We start from the raw sequence: 21,081 nt of genomic DNA, 5'->3' as shown, positions 1-21,081 counted from the left end.
TATTGGCCAAAAATGGAGAAAGGCAATTCCATTACAATTTTGTAAGAACGTGGAAAATTGACCTATATATATATGTATATAATAAAAATAGCCAAAAGATGTTGAACCAAGGAGGTTACATATAGGCTTTTGTAATACAGTAAAATACACTCACATGATATGACACAAGGTTACTAATTGAAACCTGAAATTATACTCTTGTAAACGATTTCTTATGGAGAATTATATATGAAGTTATATATGAAGGGTTATGAGTTGCCCACATCATATCTCCATAAGTAAATCCCTCAAGTATACATGGGAACAAATTGCTCTATATAAGTTCTAAAAGGATAATGTGTCATGAAGTGTAGAAAATCCATGAAGGATTCAAATTGCTTGAAGGAAGCCCTGGAAGGGTAAAGCATAAATTATGTACTCAATACCAATGGATGGTATAAATTGCCTTAATGAGTACTTTCATTATGATATTGTTGCAACATACTAAAATCTCTTGCAAGAGTTGATGATATTAGATTGGAACTCCTGAAGAGTCTAGAAAGATTGTAAAGTGTTGAAAGGAATATTGTCTCGAGCTGCAGATCGAACAATATGCCAACACAAATATTATTCATGATGTTTATGATATTAAAGAACCATATGGATTGAAGATTATAGGTTGAATACTCAAATGATTAACCAATATTTAGACACTAAGAAGGATCATTTATCTTCATGAGGGAAAAGATGAATTAATATTTAGTCCAGAAGTATCACATAGTAGTGAAGTATATGCTTTAATGTATTTAGCACAACATTATTCGTATCCATGAAAAGTTTCATTGATTTATATTCTTGGAACTAGAATATTTCATCATTTCCTCATTTATTGATTATGGAAGTTCATTGATTTATATTCTTCGAACTAGAATATTCCGTTGTTTCCTCATTTATTTATTGATTATGAAACCAGAAGTTTCCATGGGCTTCTATATCTAACAAGCTGGAATAAAAGTTTTCAGGCATAAGGGAGAAAAAATTTATACGTTACTTTGCAAAACCCCAGAATGAGGAGGCACTAGAAGAACCACAAAAAAGGGAGGCACTGGAGATCGATCATGTGACGCCTCAGTACCTAGCGGAACTCCAAAAAGAAAAGGCACCGGAGGTTGATTATTTGGAGCCCCAATACTTGGTAAAACTCCAGATAGTGAAGGCAATTGGTGCCTTTGGAATAAAGCCATAAACCTCTTATGGTCACTTTGAATCAGACTTTCGGATTCTTACAGCTGGTCAAGCTTTCTTTTCATGTTCGTTGAGTAATTATTTGCAAGCATGTGCAATTCTTTATTTTGGTGTTTGAGCCCTCTAATCTCTTGTTTAAGACTTGCCACCTCAGTCATTAATGATTCTCGACTTAGCGAGTTCGAGCAAGTAGACGTTGGCCCATATTGGATACAAAGCACACAAACTGAACACTGAAAGCCAGAAAGTCTTGAGCAGCCAATTCATCGGACCATTTTGAAAGTATCATATTATCCTTGGGAGTGAGAAGATTCCTAGCTACCACTGTAGTGATTATGTCATTCTTCATCACAGAGTCCCCAACTGTAAGATGACCATTAAAGGATAAGAATGATGGGTACCATATATTATCTTGAGGAGATATGTCTGCATCTCCCACAACATTCAAATTAAAACAACGGTCTGATGGGCAAGTCATTTTCAGAAATGATGAAGGAAAATAAGATTAGATAAATTGAAATCTCATAAATGCAAAAAGGGGAAATTTCTACAGGCATCAACTTTCCGAACGTGCATTTTGAACACAATCGATGCCTCTATAAAAGAAAAGGCAACAATGTCACTTGTTCAAAAATCAAAGAGGCATCGCTCTCCGAATTTCAAAAGCCAGATTTTCCTGAATAAAGTTCATGAACACTTTTCAGACGAAATATCAGCTTTTTGGATATCACGAGCAGCTTTGTCAAAGATCTCTGACAAAGTTGAAACATGTGAATTTTACAGTTCCAATTACACCATTATTGCTGACAAGAGTAAAGGAAATGATCCCAACAGCACCACTACTTGCTATTAGGAAATCTTTATACATGTCGACCTCCGTCTTCCATGGCAAGGCAGATCTGCAAGAATGCCTAACTTTTCCTCTTTTCCGAGAGTGCATTTTCAACGAAGCATCTCAAAATACTTAGTTTTCTTCCTCTCCGAGAATACCACTTCAACCAAGTCACTCAAAATGCTCAATTCATTTCCTCAGCAAATACCTCAGAACAGTTGATATGATGTTGGCTCTTTACACTGAAGATGCCAAGCATGGATGAGTTGCTGAGAAGTGATGTTTTGAAGGATCATTCAAAGATAAAAGTTGCGCACCACTTCTGCTATGCAAAAGACTAAAGTAGAAGGATCAACGATGAGCCCACAAGTATTGCATTGACACGCATCAGCCTAAAGAATTTGAAATCAAGGGGAGATACTCATTAGGGGGAGCATCCAAAATCGATCAATATTTTAACAGTCAATCGAAGACTTGTGACCATCCAAGGGGGAGTGTTGTAAAGATGGCTAGCCTCTACTAAAACATGCTTTGCCAACTCATATTTCATCATCCCTATTAAAGTAGCTGCCTATAAAATGAATAGGAGGAGAACACACCAAATCGTAAGGAAGAAACGGGAAGGAAAAGAGAAAAGAAAGGAAGAGAGAGAGAGAGAGGAAGGAAGAGGAAAGAAAAGAGAGGAAGAAGAGATGAGAGAATACAAAGAGTTATCTTTGTACTCCTATTATTCCAGGCTATAAATGAAAACACCATTGCTGTCCCGATGACGTACTCCAGTCACACTAACTGTAAAGAAACCTCGTAAATATCGTGTCTTGTTTCATTTATTCCACTGCATACACACCGCTAATTTTACAACAAAAGTTGGTTTTTTCCACCACTAGCTCCTTTTGTCTTTACTTCTTTTATGTGGTTGCTTACAAAGATACACAAGGAATATCATCATCAATATTTACAATTGGGTTTTAGGCTTATTTTCTATTGAGCCCTTCACTTTGTCTATGGGCATATCCTCGTATTCCTTCGCAGTCCAATAAGTAAAATGTTTCAACTACCCCAAAACGTACAACCACAACCAGCATGATATACACCCCCCATTGATCTTCGACTTGATTATTTTTAGATAATAGTAGATAGAAACAACGCTCGTAAGGACTTCTATTGAAACCAAGAAATACAGGCATGCCTGTCATCCACACCAGAATAAATGAAGTTTTCTAAAAAAACCTGCTAGTGGAGGAAGACCTCCCAAGGATAAGAGACATAGCATTCTTCTTAGCAAAAATTATTGCAGTAGGATAATGTCTAGGAGGATTTGAAAGGCATTATGGCATTAAGATTTCCAAGGTTTAGCTCAGGATCCTACTACTCATCGTATTTTGTTTGGTATTGCTACCGCACATGACTTCAAGAGTCATGATGATATTGCTGAGGAACATCTTTATCAGAATATTTTTGCTTCTCATTTCGGGCAATTGGCAATAATTTTTCTGTGGACTTCCGGAAATCTGTTTCAGGTAGCTTGGCTATTCCACAATGGTCTCTACTCTTCTTCTATTTGAAATCCCCTCGTCGAACCAATGATTACCGAGACTACCAAATGTCTTAATACAATTAGGTGAACACTTCCTTCTCCTCTGTGTTGGAATTTATTAAGTTTATTTAGGAAATTAATTAGAGATTTGGTTTGATTTTGTTGTAGGGTATTTTTGGCATTTACGCATTAGGGTTTCTTAGCTTTATTGCTCTATAAATATAGCTTGTAATTTAGTTTGAGAATAAGTCATTCACAATGCAGTCTCTTAGAGTTTTGTAGCTGTTTCGGCATTCTCAGTTCGTTTAATAATATTCTTATTATTTTGTTAGTCTCGTTCGTTGCGCACTCTGATATTCAACTTGGTATCAGAGCGGATTCGATCCTTAGGGTTCAATCCGTTCTCGTTAGTATCAATTTGTTTGTATCAGTTTTGTTTCCGTCATCTTCCGCTGTTTGTGTTTTCGTTTTAGATTTGTTATTTGGTATTGATTGTTTACAAGAAGAAAAAAAAAAGGAAAATAGAAAGGATCTTGCTGCTGTTGTTTGTTTGCACAGAAGAAAAAAAAAACATAAAGGTTTTGTTTGTTCGCATGAAAGAAGAAAGAAAGAAAAATGGGAAGGAAGGAAGGTAGAAAAAAAAAAGCAAAAAGAGAAGGAAAAAGAAAAACAATTGTTTACTGTTAGTTTAAGGTCCACAAGGGCAACAAGAAAAAAATGGTTAAGTTTGTTTTTAGGTCCACACCAGTTGTTGGCCTATACGGGATTGTTTTGTGACCGTCATTTGAGTACTTAGAATTGTGACCACTCGAGTGATAGTTGTGTTTGTTCGTTCGTTACTACAATTGAGATATGGAAATCTCGTCCGTTTAGTGATGGGTTCTTTCCATACACTCAACACTAGCTAGTCAAGAATCAAGAACTAGTTTGCTAGTTTGCCATCAAGAATCAAGTCAAGTCAAGAATCAAGTCAAGTCAAGTTTGCATACCTGCCTGTTTGTCTGTCCACATTGCGGAGCCTGTCTGTCTGTCCGCGTTGCGGAGCCTGCCTGTCTGTCTGTCCGCCTAACGGAGCCTGTCCGCCAAACGGAGCCTGTCCACATCTGCTTGTTGGCAACCTCATGATGTGTACCGCCATGAGTTTGACGGGGGGGGGGGGGGGGAGGGGTGTTGGAATTTATTAAGTTGATTTAGGAAATTAATTAGAGATTTGGTTTGATTTTGTAGTAGGGTATTTTTGGCATTTACGCATTAGGGTTTCTTAGGTTTATTGCTCTATAAATAGAGCTTGTAATTTAGTTTGAGAATAAGTCATTCACAATGTAGTCTCTTAGAGTTTTGTAGCCGTTTCGGCATTCTCAGTTCGTTTAATAATATTCTTATTATTTTGTTAGTCTCGTTCGTTGCGCACTCTGATATTCAACTGTCCTCATCCTGTATCATCCGGAACCACAAAACACCGCCACAATTACAAAACTGCCACCGTATTCTCCCACCGCACCAAAACCAGAATCAATTAGCAGTCATAGCAAGCAATTACCAACAATTTGAACGCTCACAAAATCCGAATTTAGTTAAGAGATAATAAGATTAATCCAAGGTGTTTTTCTTATCGGTTATTAGGATTATCCAAGGTATTTTTCTTATCAGTTTAGGTCTATGGATCATATTTCCAGCTCAGCTTATTTCCATTTCTGGTTGATTATCAGTTTAGGTAGCTTACTTCCGTTTCTGGTTGATGAGTCAACCTATTTTTGTATGAATGTCATTTTCAATTACCAATTATGCCGGTAACAAAATATTTTGCTCAAAGCCCTCAAATAATAATGATGTTCACCATCTTATTTATCACTTTTAGAAGCGTTCAAGATTTGATATTTGTATTATAGATATACACAAATCTTAAAATTTAAACTTATTTAACGGAAATAAATGAAATAATGAGTATTACTATCACTTAATAATGGTGAGCAAATATACACCTAATGGCAAGCTGAAAATGGATGACGAAAGTGGTCCAACTTTTGACAACATTTAATTGCAGAAGTACAACTCAGTAACTTAGATGATAAACACTCCTCTAGAAATATGAGGAATGCTTGGTTCTTTCAAGGTTGAGGAGGAACTCAGTCCTCAAATTCACTAAAAAGCCGATTTATAAAATTTATGTTTATAATCAAAATTGTTTTATTATAAATCTCTCTATAAATACTATTTATAAAAAAAAGTTAATAAAAATTAAGATTGTTTAGTCAATTAATTGTATCAAATAGATAGATAGTTCTTAATATTTCTACCAAATTCGTCCATTTATTTTCACACAATTCGATGACTCAACAAACTCATATTTTGATGATTTTTTGCAAAAATAATTTTACAAAGTGCATTATAATATGAATTATTTTAATTATAAACATGAATTTCCGTAACCCAGTCACGTAATGAATTGAAGAGATACTCCTCTTCATTCATTAACGAGCCAAATTAATTCCTAGAAACATATAGGATATAGAAGCCAATTCTTCATATATGTCCTACATCACAGATGATGGACCACCACTTTCTTTAAACACAATGAGACAGATGAATCATGATAGTTCATGATAGTTCATGATATAATACATGATCCATGAAAGAAAAACAACATATGGGTTTTAGTTTAAAAAACAAACGATTTATAATGGTAGAAGGCTAAATAGCCAAAATTGTCCTTAAGATTTGCATAACTCATCACTTTGGTCCCTAACATTTCAAATCAATAAAAGTGGTCCCTGAGATTGTCCACCATCCATCATTTTGGTCATTCTGTTAAAAGCTCTGTTAAGTGTCCCGAAGCTCTTGATCGGAAGTTTGAGCAATTTTCAAAGCTTCGTAACTCAATCGTTTCTTAACCAAATTCGACCCATAATATATCAAAATGAAGATAGGAAAGTGTAGAATAAATTATATCTATTTGGAAGCCCAATGGTTGCCGAAAATGGCCGGAAAATTGGCTCAAAGTTGACTGGTCCGAGGGAAAACTTGAAAACTCGCCGGAAACTGGGTAAACTTTAAACGTTCATAACTTCTTCAATACTCAACGAAATCAAGTGATTCAAAAACAAAAATCATACTTCTCGATGAGACGAAGATAATGGTACCTTTTTCAATGGCTAACTCACCGTGGTTTAGCCGGAAAATGGCTCGAAAGTGGCTGTCTTGGTCTCGAGTTAGCCACTTTCGAGCCTTTTTCCGGCCAAACCACGGAGATTTAGCCGTCTAAAAAGGTACCATTCTCTTCGTCTCGTCGAGAAGTATGATTTTTGTTTTAAATCACTTGATTTCGTTGAGTATTGAAGAAGTTATGAACGTTTAAAGTTTACCCAGTTTCCGACGAGTTTTCCAATTTTCCCTCAGACCAGTCAACTTTGAGGCTATTTTCCGGCCATCTCCGACAGCCATTGGGCTTCCAAATAGGTATAATATTATTCTACACTTTCCTATCTTCATTTTGATATATTATGGGTCGAATTTGGTTAAGAAATGATTGAGTTACGAAGCTTTGAAAATTGCCCAAACTTCCGGCCAAGAGCTCCGGGAGACTTAACGGAGTTTTTAACGGAATGACCAAAATGATGGATGGTTGACAATCTCAGAAACCACTTTTATTGATTTGAAATGTTATGGACCAAAGTGATGAGTTATGCAAATATCAGGGACCATTTTGGCTATTTAGCCAATGGTAAAATGTGATTGACCAAGCCATCCAAAGATTGGTACGAAGAGCCACCTTCTTTGAGGCAAAGATTTGCCTTTTCCATTAACTTTAAGGCTCTCTCTTTGATCTTTTCCCCTTCTTTCTCAACCATCAGTCTTCTAATTGTTCTTTCAACCTCACCTCTCTCAATCCCATGCTCCAACTGCAGCCCTTGTTAGAATTCCTTTGTCCTACATCGGCCAGAAGGCTTGAGAACAAGCCATTTATATAGAATTACCCCATTCTAACTAACATCGAGGCCTTTTGTATTAAAACCCCACACCTGACGAATTGAGCAGGTGACCAAGTAGGGATAGTATCGGTGTCGTTGGAGTGGGCCCATGGCCCGTCTACCTGAAATTTAAGATGGTATCAGAGCCAGGGGACGGGTTCGTACATCCACGTGAACAGGTGGGTCCCCTTTGGCCCCGCACAAATGGGTGAGCCCTGACTTGTCTCCATTTAGGCCAAGAGATGCCACGTGCATTGGCCCAGCGTGAACAGGTGAGCCCCGGCTTGGCTCCACGTGGTTGCCGATGTGTGGAACTCCACGTGTGACCCATAAAATAGGGTCTCACGTGCGGGGGAGTGTTAGAATTCCTTTGTCCCACATCGGCCAGAAGGCTTGAGAACAAGCCATTTATATAGAATTACCCCACTCTAACTAACACCGAGGCATTTTGTATTAAAACCCCACACCTGACGGATAGAGCAGGTGGCCAAGTGGGGATAATATCGGTGTTGTTAGAGTGGGCCCATGGCCCGTCTACCTAAAATTCACTACTACAATATATGATTTTGGCAAAAATGCGACATAAAACAATGTAATGTCGCATTTTCAAAGCGACACTATTGCTAGTGTCACGAAAGGGCTTTAGCGTCGGTTTGGTGGCTTAAACCGACACTAAACAGCGTCGCTTTAAAGCGACACTAAAATTAACGTCGGTTTAAAGCGACGCATACTTACACGTTACGTCGCTTTAAGGCGACGTTCATTAGCAATTTAATTGTAAAATATAAATCCTACTGTCGCTTTTAAACGACAATGAAATAATATTAAATCAATTTAATATCCCATAAACCGACGTCAAATAACAATTAAATAAATAAAATATGCAAACGAATAACGGTCTTAACCGACACCACCTTTGTTAATAATAATAAAAAAACAAACAAACCCCATTCTTCTTCAATTCATTGTAACAGAAAAAATTTATATAATTATATTAATAAATTCCAAGGCCAAAATAAACATTAATGAAAATAGTTAAAAAAAAATAGTGCCAAAATACACAAATATTGTACATACATTAATGAAAATAATTAACAATAAAAATAGTGCCAAAATACACAAATATTGTACATCTAACGTTCGACTTAATATACAAAAACCCATCCGTCATAACAACTACTAAATCCGACATTACAAACATAACATAAAAAAACAAAAAAGATAGAACGATTAAAGTGTCATATTTAACCGACAAGAAAGTGAACCAAATAAACTACGGAACCGAATCTGCGCCTGAACGTGGCACAGATCCTTCTCGTCCTTGAGGTCCTATATTTGATGCCAACATCCTCGACAAGTCCATATCAGATCCAACACCCGCAAGCATTTCAGCAAACCCCCCAGCTGGAAATTCAGAACAAGGAGCAGCCATCTCGGGTCGATATACTGGCACTTGATAAGGCGGCTCCTGCATGTAAGGCATGGGAGGTTGCTGCATGTATGGCATAGGCGGCTGCTGCATGTATGGCGTGGGCTGCATAGGCATCGGATACATAGGATACGGAGGTTGCTGATTATAGCCAGCATACGGATATGCAAGGGGCGGCTGACTTTGACCCGACTGTTGAGGAGGAGGAGGCTGACTCTGGCCTGATTGTTGGGTTCCCGGGCTAAATGGTGGTTGTGGTTGTGGTTGTGGCTGAAATCTTTGGAAAAGCCACGCAAACATCTGACTTTGCTTGTTCTCTAGGTCCGAAATTCGTTTATTGTTATTTTCGTCCCTCAATTTCAACTCATTATTTTGAGTCATCAGCAATGCCATTGCACTGTTAGATGACCTCTTGGAGGAAATTGATGTAGAAGACGAAGAAGACGCATAGGACACCATATCATGGGTCACCCCATGACCGTATCCTCTGACTCTATTATACCTCTCAGGACCCATTGTATCAACATACACTTGGGTCCTAAGATCTTCATTATCCTCTTGCCCCGACTGAATCAAAGTTTGCAGATTGCTCTCCATTGTTGCCTAGCATTACAATTTTTAAAAATAAAAATTCAATCGTAAAACAGAAAAATAAGCTATAGATAATAAAAATGAATAACAATGAAATACCAACATAGTAAAATAAATTACCCCTGTACGCTCCGATTCTTCATCAATCCAAGTTTCATTTTTTCGTGTATGACATTCACGAAAAAAGGTTACAGGATCGGCTTCTTTCCCATGCTTCTTCCGCTTTACCAAAAATAAAATTTCACACAAACAATTTTAGGCAAACCTCGTTAAAATTAAAATTTATAACTATAGAATATTTAAAATAACATTTCGAATAAATTGTATAATCCATACATATTCTTGCCGCTTTCTTGCAAAAGATTTTGTACCAGTAGTATGGTTCATTGTTTTCTTTTGCCGATTAATCTTGTTTTTTTCAGCAACCTCCTGAAAATAAAAATAAAAAAATTATTACACAAATTTATAGTTATAACGAAATAAACTACATCGTTTACCTTTGTTTTATCTCCACTCCAGTATGCCAACAAATTACCCTACTGGGTAGGATTCACATCAAGAGGAGGCTGGCGACGCTCCTCTGCAGCTCTGTTGGTATAATACTTTTTTTTTAACTTATTTCTAAACTCCTTATGTGCATGCTCAGCAACCTTAAGCATCATAAAGCGGATCAAAGGCAATCTTGGTATATCAGCATCTTCAAAAACAATATTTCCCTACATCCATAAAATAAAAAAATAAAAAAATAAAAAATAAAAAAAAATCAACCAAATCAAATATTATAACAATCATTGAATTATTCTTTTATTTTCTAACAAAAATAAAAATACCTATACCTTAATTCTATTCCAGAAAGCTTCCTTATCTACATCCTTAATCTTACGCCAATGCTTCGCCAATGGGAGAATTCTGTGGTCTCTAACCTCCGATGCCACATATTTTGAAAATGCACTAGAGTTATCACTAACGCATTTTCCAGACATATCAAACGAACAAAGCTGTTTCGTCCATTTGGGAACTGAGGGTCCTCGCCTCCGTTGAGATGTTCCTTGTTCATACAAAAAACACAATTAAAACAAACCAAAAAAGTTGGAAACAGATGTAAATTTTTAGTTTATAAGAATACTAGAAGATTAAACACAAAAAAAAAAAAAAAAAACGAATCTAATAATAATATAGAAAAATAACCAGCTTCGACCTCCTCCTCTTCCACATGAAGTTCCTCATCACGTTGAGAATCACTACTACTATCCATAGCAAAACCAAAGGAATCACGGAAGAAATGCGGAATACAGAAGATGGAGAAGGAGAGGAAGTGAAATGAGGGAGTGAAGGGAGTGAAATGAGAGACGGAAATAGGTCGTAGAAGCTTAAATATGCCAAAAAACTTAGCGTCGAAATATGCAACCATTACGTCGCTTCCAAGCGACACAACCTCTGACACATTTTTGACTAGCGTCGAAATAGGGTAATATTGCGTCGCTTAAAAACAACGTTATAGTCTGACAGATTTACCTAGTGTCGAAATAGAGGACAATTGCGTCGGTTTTAACCGACGTTCGTCTGACATACAATAATTGCAATGGCCTCGGAATTGGACGTACGAATGTGACCGAGGCGTCGAAATAGGGGCATATTGCGTCGCTTAAAACCGACGTTATAGTCTGACAGTTTTACCTAGCGTCGAAATAGAGGACAATTGCGTCGGTTTGAACCGACGTTATTCTGACAGACAGTAATTGCAGTGTCCTCGGAATTGGACGTGCGAATGAACCGAGGCATCGAAATAATAAATGCCTGTGTCGAAACAATAACTGGTTGCGTCAGTTTTAACCGACGTATGAAACGAGGCGTCGAAATAATAAGTGGTTGCGTCGAAATAATAAGTAGTTGCGTCGGTTAAAACCGACGCCACTACTTATTATTTCGACGCAACTATTTATGATTTCGATGCTTCGGTTCATTCGCACGTCCAATTCCACCCTAATTCTTCCAATCCATTTCCCCGTGCAAAAAAAACCGGGAAAATTCCCGCCCAACAAAAAAAAAAAGAGTTTAACTAAAAAAAAAATGGAAACGCAGGAGAAAAAAAAATAGTTAAACCCAAAATTAAAAAATAACAGTTATGTTATTTCATATAATATTTTAATATATAAAATTTAACTTATACATAATACTTAATAAAAACATAAATATAATTTTAGGATCATTTTGATATAGATGCCTTATGACACACCCCGTCCCGAAGGAGGGCATGCTGGCCGTCACGTGAGAGTGACGTAACCATTTGCACAGTACGGAAGCTTTAAGATACAACTTATAAATTGTATAATCAAAGCTTCCGTACTGTGCAAATGGTTACGTTACTCTCACGTGACGGCCAGCATGCCCTCCTTCGGGACGGGGTGTGTCACCTTATATTTGAATTTTTTTAATCAAACATCTATAATTTTGAAACTTTTGATCAAACATTGTTCGGTTAATTTATAATTAAAATTTTGATTTTTATTGTAAATAATTGACCAACTAGTTCATAAAATAGTATGATAAGTATTCTAAAATCACCACAAACATCCTATCTTATCTTATCATTATTCGTTTAAAATGAATTTTTCTTATGCAAATAATTTGTTGTATTAAATTATAAAAACATATAAACATCATATTAACATACAATTATGAAATATAACATGCACAAATATTAAATATAACGTACCAATTTGTATTAATCTAGGTATAACACAAGATTTTGTGATATCCACTAGTGTAAATATTTCAAATTGAAGATCGCATTCATTCACCGTATTCATATAGGGTGAAGGAGTGTACATATAAAAAATCATCAAAATCGGAGTTAAAATAACCGTTAAATCATGATTTTTCGTTAATAACCGTCGAATAAGTTTTTCCCGTTACTTTGTCTCAGAAAGTTTTTTTTTTTTGCAATTTTTGGCGTATGCGATCTCGAATTATATACAAACATGTTTGACGGTTCGATCGTTGAAATTAGTTTCGTAGAATTCGTATTCCATCAAAACGATACATTCACTAACACTTAAAGAGTTTATTCATACTTTCATTAAGTATAACACAAGATTTTTTGATATCCACTAGTGTAAATATTTCAAATTGAAGATCGCATTCATTCACCGTATTCATATAGGGTGAAGGAGTGTACATATAAAAAATCATCAAAATCGGAGTTAAAATAACCGTTAAATCGTGATTTTCGTTAATAACCGTCGAATAAGTTTTTCCCGTTACTTTGTCTCAGAAAGTTTTTTTTTTTTGCAATTTTTGGCGTATGCGATCTCAAATTATATAAAAACATGTTTGACGGTTCGATCGTTGAAATTAGTTTCGTAGAATTCGTATTCCATCAAAACGATACATTCACTAACACTTAAAAGAGTTTATTCATACTTTCATTAAGTATAACACAAGATTTTGTGATATCCACTAGTGTAAATATTTCAAATTGAAGATCGCATTCATTCACCGTATTCATATAGGGTGAAGGAGTGTACATATAAAAAATCATCAAAATCGGAGTTAAAATAACCGTTAAATCGTGATTTTTCGTTAATAACCGTCGAATAAGTTTTTCCCGTTACTTTGTCTCAGAAAGTTTTTTTTTTGCAATTTTTGGCGTATGCGATCTCGAATTATATACAAACAAGTTTGACGGTTCGATCGTTGAAATTAGTTTCGTAGAATTCGTATTCCATCAAAACGATACATTCACTAACACTTAAAGAGTTTATTCATACTTTCATTAAGTATAACACAAGATTTTGTGATATCCACTAGTGTAAATATTTCAAATTGAAGATCGCATTCATTCACCGTATTCATATAGGGTGAAGGAGTGTACATATAAAAAATCATCAAAATCGGAGTTAAAATAACCGTTAAATCGTGATTTTTCGTTAATAACCGTCGAATAAGTTTTTCCCGTTACTTTGTCTCAGAACGTCAGACCCAAGTCATTTATAAGTTTTTTTGCCTTATAACATGATTCAGGCAAACAATCCCCTTCAGGCAACATTCTTTTAATTAACTCCAGTAAAGTTGTGAAGATGTCGTCTGACATTCCCGCTAAACACTTGATCTGATACAGTCTTACAACTGCTTCTAATTTCTTAAACTCCTTACACCCTGGCCACAAATCTTGATCTGCCTCTTCAAGCAACCTAAAAAAAGTCTCCACCTCTTCTGGACGCCCTTCCCCAATAGACGGTTCAGTAGACGGCCCAACACCTTCTTCTGTTAATGGTTGGACAAATACATCATTAAGAATGTCATGCATGCCAATCACCTCATCTCCTGTTTCTTCTTCTCCAATTGCCACATTTTGCTCTCCAATGTTTTGCTCGCCATGATGTCGCCAGCAAGCATTTTTATAATCTTTATCAATATCATACAATATGAGATGTTCAATAATAGTGTTCCTAACAAAAGTATATCGATTACAACATCTTTTGCAAGGACATCTAAACTTATCAGGACCAACACCATTTGCAACTGCTTGATCCAAAAACAAATTAATTCCAGCTGTATACGCTTCAAAATTTCGGGGTATCGTCAACCAACTCTTGTCCATGTTTTACCAGTTTACGAGGGTAAAATATTACGCTGACACTAAGATGCCTACAATCTTGCAATCCCTATCATGTAGGCATAACTATTAGAATTTTCAATTTCTATCTTTCAACCCTCGAACTCTATCACGATTGCAATCTTTTAATTTTCAACACCTATTATAGTAAAAACAAATTAAAATAACAACAAAAAGTTATCAAAATTATGCTTATCTAATCCATTCTAGTAAATAACAACCAAAAGTTATCAAAATAACAATAAATTAAAATAACAATTATAGTGCAAAAGTTATATTTAATATTGTTAATTTAACATAAATGCTTATTTAAATTATTCATTCCATTTTCTCATAACAATTCAAATTGTAAAAAAAAATTAATTTAACATAATATATTCTTATATTACTAAAAATGATAAGTTTATGTTATATTAATATTGTTAATTTAACATAAATGCTTATAAATATTATTCATTTCATTTTCTCATAACCATTCAAATTGCAAAAAAAATTAATTTAACATAATATATTTTTATATTACTAAATATTATAAGTTTATGTTATATTTAATATTGTTAATTTAACATAAATACTTATAAATATTATTCATTCCATTTTCTCATAAATATTCAAATTGCAAAAAAAAATTCTTTAACATAATATATTCTTATATTACTAAATATTTTAAGTTTATGTTATATTTAATATTTTTAATTTAACATAAATGCTTATAAATATTATTCATTCCATTTTCTCATAACAATTCAAATTGCAAAAAAAAATTAATTTAATATAATATATTCTTATATAACTAAATATTATAATTTTATGTTATATTTAAGATTGTTAATTTAACATAAATGCTTATAATTATTATTCATTCCATTTTCTCATAACAATTCAAATTATTCTCATCTAATCCATTCTAGTAAATAACAACAAAAAATTATCAAAATAACAACAAATTAAAATAACAATTAGAGTGCAAACAAAATTAATTTAACATAATATATTCTTACATTACTCAATATTATAAGTTTATGTTATATTTAATATTTTTAATTTAACATAAATGCTTATAAATAATATTCATTCCATTTTCTCATAACAATTCAAATTATTCTCATCAAATCCATTCTAGTAAATAACAACAAAAAATTATCAAAATAACAACAAATTAAAATAACAATTAGAGTGCAAAAAAAATTAATTTAACATAATATATTCTTAAATTACTCAATATTATAAGTTTATGTTATATTTAATGTTGTTAATTTAACATAAATGCTTATAAATAATATTCATTCCATTTTCTCATAACAATTCAAGTGACAAAATTAATTAATTCGCCTAAATATGAATTAATTTAACAAAAATAATAGAAATTTATCTAACTACTTAAATTACAATTTTTAAATAAATAAACTTGTGTATTATACAATTTAAAAATTAAAGAATTTAGTGATAGAAACCTGAATTATAGAAGAATTCCGTCGTCGATCAATTCTTTATATACTCAACCAGCTCAAATAAATTCCCTACAACAATAAATTGTATCAAAACATTAAACATAAGAGGAGAAAATAAAAATACTACAAGCAAGAAAAACTTACCTTTGTGAAGAATGAACTTGGAAGAACTCGGAAGGTGAGAGAGAGAACAGCAGAAGGTTTGTAAACCGTGAGAATGAGATAAATGCAAGAGAAAAAGAAGAAAACACGGGGGAGGGTATATAAAGACCATCAATCTGTCGCTTACAACCGACACTGGGTTTCAAAATATTTTAAAAAATAAAATATATGTCGCTCAGAACCGAAGTAGGATTTAAAATATATAAAAAAATCAATTAGTGTCGCTTCTATATGCGACACCCATACTTTATGTCGCTTAAAAAGCGACACTGTTTTATTTAAAGCGACGCCAGTATTTAAAATTATTAAAATGTGTGTCGGTTATAAGCGACATTAAATGTTTACGTCGGTTTAAAAGCGACGCAGACTTTCTAAATCCGACGTCATATTCAGTGGGTGTCGCAACTCTCTTGTGCGCCACTATATTATATTAAACCAACGCAACAACTGACACTATAGGGCCCTTTTGTAGTAGTGATTTAAGAGCCCTATCTTCCAAACATCCCTCACATTTCTTGCATTCACCATTTGTTCACCAAAAAATGGCGTGCAAATCATAGGGATCCCCTCACTAATGCTTTCCAATGTAGAATTCCAACCATTGTGAGTCGAAAAGGCTCCGACTACCAGGTGGGCCAGCACTTCTTTTTGTGGAGTCCATTTCACAATGTAAGCTCTCCCGTTCAACACTTATAAAAACTCGTTAGGCAACACTTTAAGCCAATCCGACTCTTGAATTAATCTGGGTCGAACCACCAACAAAAAGGATTGGCCACTGTTGGCGCTTGAGTGTTCAGCCATGAAATGCAACTCTGGTCTTGTGTCAATAAACTACTTGAAGAGGATACTGTAAGGCAACACTTGTGAAACGGACCTACTGGGAAAATGGGAACATTGGGCAGGTGTTCTTGGCGGATCGTGGCTAGAGCATGTCCTTCAAGATCTTCAAATGTATTTAAGATGAGTCCATAAGAAGACTTCAGTTCATTTGCCACGTCGACGACCAGTTGATAAAGTTTCTCAGGATCGCAATTGGGATTCGTTGGCAGGTCTTTAACTTTGGTAGGTGACAATTCTGTCACTAGCTCTTTTAGTCGAGAATCTAATCATTGCCAAGATAATACGAGCCAAACGTAAGCTGTTCAAGTATTTGTACATTCACTCATGTTTATAACACGTAAATAAGTAACACTAATATTAGGTTTTGTCGGATTAATTATTCTGTAAAACTAAAAGTAGTATCTGTGTGGAATAATCAGTAGGAACAAGTATGAATGCCTTAAACTTTTAGCAACCTTATTATGTGCCACTGATATCAGTGTAGAGCTATTTTCTTGTAACCAACATAGAAAGAAAGAAGCACATATCTCATGTACCTTGTATTGGAAAGTATCCTTTTTCTTTGAGAAGAGGAAAAGCAGCATAAACAACCAAGGTAGTGGCGCACACGGTCTCTAACATGATCCTCGGAAGCTTAAAGCTTTCCGCAAGGGATCGAGTGAAGTGAAAGTAAGTGTCGGAGATCAAGCAAGCAACTGGGTCATCTGAATTAACGTCATCCGATAACAATCCGGCCAGTCATTCTTTGAAAGGCTCGACACATTTAGCACTGAGACAAGAAAGAATAACGTTGACATCCTTCGTGGTCACCTCGGTTTCGGATAAGTCAACAGGGATTGAATGGTGAGTAAAGTTTGGGTTTAGGGTTGAAGGGTTGAGGGAGTTGAAGCGGGTGTAAATAATGGTTATTGAGAAGCCTTTGGGGTGTAGAACGTCGGCCAATTCTAGCATAGAATTTGTGGGGCTTTGAAACGGCAGTGGGAAGAGGATCACTCTCCTGCCTTTGCTTTGTTCCATTTTTGATCGAGAATGTTTGTGTTTGCTTAGTTTTTTATGACTTGTCAGCTTATGAATTTCATATATGCATTATTATTATAGGGCAGTGGAAACTCTGTTTTTTACGCTCAGGACACATGTTTCACGAAAGTAAGAAAAAGAAAAAAAGACTCCCGTTCCACGACTGTTGACTTTGTAATAAGGAGTGCAATTTAATTAAGTTAGGCATTTTAGCTAAAGTAGTTTTGAGATTGACATAACTTTTTATTTTATTTCTTAAAATTTAAAATCGATAAGTTTTTGAGTTTGTTCACTGTCGATCATTCTGACCATTTTATAAAAAATCTCGGTTAAATAAAGATTTAAATGACAAAAATACCCTTAATTTAATAAATAATTGACCAAAGTGATTTGACAAAATTTGAGGACACTTTTGTCATTTTACCTTATTGAAAAGAGATTTTTCACGGAATGACCAAAATGATTGACGATAAACAAACTTAAGAACCAATTCTATTGATTTTAAATCTCATAGACCAAAATGAGAAGTTATATCAATATCTGGTACCACATTGATTAATAGACTTTATTTAGTTAAACTCAGTGATGAGGTTTTAAAATAGACTTTATTTCTATAAAGCAACCTAATCAACTATTATTTGCAGCCCTCCTCTCTGTACTTTTTCTGTCAAACGATTCTTTTTATTCTCTTTATTAAACTTAATGGATCTTTCAGTTTTGTAAAAAATTGTGGCTCCGTCACTAAACCCAAGGTTTGAGCCCAATATTTACTCTCCAATGTCCATCACTTCAATCACTTTCTAACAAAGACAAAGTCTTATAAAGTGAGGGAATCTTTTGGTGGTGAGTCACTAATATGGGACAATGTAGAATGAAGATTTCTACTCAAAATTTTCCAACAGTTTGTTTACAAAGGTGGCAGATTCGATTGCTAAGCCCAGTAGTTTACTGTTTATTAGTATGTACATTACTCGTGAGCATGTCTATTAGTATGCATAAATCTTTTACTCGAAGTTCTGTATTTGATCATGAATCGTGTTTTGTATAAAGAAAAAGATAATCAACCATTTGTAAGCTGGCAAGAGAAAAAAAATGGAAGAATTCTAAGAATATGATAAAGATGATGGATTACCATTTTCAAAAACAAACGATTTATAAGGATAAAATATGATTAACCAAGCCATCTAAAGATTGGTACGAAGAGCCACCTTCTTTGAGGGAAAGATTTGCCTTTTCCATCAACTTTAAGGCTCTCTCTTCGATCTCTTCCCCTTCTTTCTCAACCATCAGTCTTCTAATTGTTCTTTCAACCTCACCTCTCTCAATCCCATGCTCCAACTGCAACCCTACCTTCCAAACATCGCTCACAAATCTTGCATCCACCATTTGATCACTGAAACATGGCGTACAAATCATAGGTACGCCTTCACAAATGCTCTCCAATGTAGAATTCCAACCACAATGAGTCCAAAAGGCTCCAACTGCTGGGTGGGCCAACACTTCTTTTTGTGGAGCCCATTTCACAACATAGGCTCTTTCGTTCAACGCTTCTAGAAATCCATTTGGCAACACTTGATCATGCAAGTCTGACTCTTGAACTAATCCGTGTCGAACCACCCACAAAAAAGGTTGGCCACTGTTGGCTAACCCCCAAGCAATCTCCAAAAATTGAGCGTGATCTATCTTTGCAACACTCCCAAAGCTAACATAAGCAACAGATTTTGGCGCTTGAGTGTTTAGCCATAAAATGCAACTTTGGTCTTGTGATAGTAAGCTAGTTGAAGAAGAAGAGGTTGTAGGGCCGCACTTGTGAAATGGACCTAGTGAGAAAACTGGAATATTGGGGTAATATTCTTGGCGAATTGTGGCAAGTGCTTGTCCCTCAAGATCTTCAAACGTATTGAAGATGAGTCCATGAGAAGCCTTGGGTTCATTTGCCATGTTGGTTATCAGTTGATAGAAATCTTCAGGGTCGCAATTGGGCATCATTGGTAGATCTTTAACTTTGATAGGCGAAAGCTCCGTCACTGGCTCTTCTAGTCGAGAATCTAATGGTCAAAATAAAAAGCCAAATATAAGGTTCCTAGTAAGTATATATATTTGCCTTTTAATGCATATCCTAAAATGCTAATTTATAAGGAGGTGGAGCAAGGAATAAAAATGCTAACCTGGCTATGAACAAGAATCACTTTGAAGTTTTTTTTCCTAAGAAGCACCTGAGTTTTTAATAATGTTTTGACATGTTTATAATAAAAGTAAATATTGCATAATCTCTTACGGACAAAGAAAAAAAGTGCTACGTATAAAAAGAATTTAAAACGAGTCATTAGTCTCGGTGTGGTGTTTTCAATCTACTCATATTGCATTTATTAGTAACAACGATGAGATAAAAAGACATTTGATAATAGAGTTTTGTTGGCTTGAGATTGTACCTGATATTGGTAGGTAACCCTTTTCCTTGAGAAGTGGAAATGCAGCATAAACAGCGAAGGAAGCTGCACCCCCTGTTCTTAACATGATCCTCGGCAGCTTAAAGCTTTCCGCAACCGATCGAGTGAAGTTGAAGAGAGGATCCGAGATCAAGCATGCAATGGGGTCCTCCGAATTAACGTCGTCGGATAACAACCCGGACAAGCATTCTCTGAAAGGCTCAACACATTTAGCATTTAGAATAGAAAGAAGAACGGTGAAATCCTTGAATGAGACCTCGGTTTCTGTCAAGTCAACAGGGATTGAATGGTAGGTGAAGTATGGGTTTCGGGTTAAAGGATTGAGGGAGTTGAAGTTGGTGTGGAGGATGGCTATGGAGAAGCCTTTGGAATGCAGAATGTTGGCCAGTTCTAGCATAGGGTTTATGTGCCCTTGGAAGGGCAGTGGGAAGAGGATGACTCTCCTGCCTTTGCTTTGCTCCATTTTTGAATCGACAATCGTTTAGCTTCTGACTTGTTAACTTATTGGTGAATGCTGAGGCGGCTGAGCTTGAGCATGGGAAAATAAAAATATGGGAATTTTGCTCACGCATGACGCAACCCTGGAAATTGCAGGCTGTGTTAAGTTTTCCTAGTAATCTGATATATATGTATTGGATTTTAGAGGAAGTTGAAAAGACAGAGAGAATGAGAGACAAAGTTCTTTTCACAACTGCAACCCTGCAACTACACAGAGAGCACATTTTATTCATATTCATTCCTTCCTTTTACATCAGTCATCACAACCGTCCAATTACATGAGCCAATGTGATTTTGACACATGGCAGAACAAAGCATATGAGCATTTGACAAGAGACATGATCTAAGATCATAAACTTGGCATATGAGCACAAGTTATCACAACATAACACAGCAACTCAATAGAACAAAGATAAAATAGATAAGTAAATCATTTACTAACATGAAATTAGTAATCAATTTAC

The 21,081-nt window shown here is 35.2% G+C and overlaps 1 protein-coding gene and 1 pseudogene across 1 annotated transcript; both read right to left on the bottom strand.

Annotated features, from left to right (window-relative positions):
- Positions 1-7,300: 7,300 nt before the first annotated feature.
- Positions 7,301-17,854, bottom strand: LOC126614667 (UDP-glycosyltransferase 76B1-like; annotated as a pseudogene).
- A 908-nt stretch (positions 17,855-18,762) lies between these two features.
- On the bottom strand, positions 18,763-20,678 carry LOC126633429 (UDP-glycosyltransferase 76F1-like). Its single transcript, XM_050304032.1, has 2 exons — positions 20,102-20,678; positions 18,763-19,717 (listed from the first exon to the last, which is right to left on the bottom strand). Exons 1-2 carry the CDS (start codon positions 20,580-20,582, stop codon positions 18,822-18,824), a joined length of 1,377 nt encoding a protein of 458 aa, XP_050159989.1. The 5' UTR covers positions 20,583-20,678; the 3' UTR covers positions 18,763-18,821.
- Positions 20,679-21,081: the final 403 nt, after the last annotated feature.

Source organism: Malus sylvestris, chromosome 1, assembly GCF_916048215.2.
Source record: "Malus sylvestris chromosome 1, drMalSylv7.2, whole genome shotgun sequence".
Taxonomy (NCBI): domain Eukaryota; kingdom Viridiplantae; phylum Streptophyta; class Magnoliopsida; order Rosales; family Rosaceae; genus Malus; species Malus sylvestris.
Note: the sequence above shows the minus strand (reverse complement) of the source record. Positions and strands in the feature narration are given on the sequence as shown.

Excerpts from the sequence above, each read along its gene's own strand:
- LOC126633429 (XM_050304032.1), bottom strand. The coding sequence starts at position 20,582 with ATGGAGCAAAGCAAAGGCAGGAGAGTCATCCTCTTCCCACTGCCCTTC. Across the intron at positions 19,718-20,101 it reads GGGTTACCTACCAATATCAG|ATTCTCGACTAGAAGAGCCA; the intron begins GTACAATCTCAA and ends TTTGACCATTAG.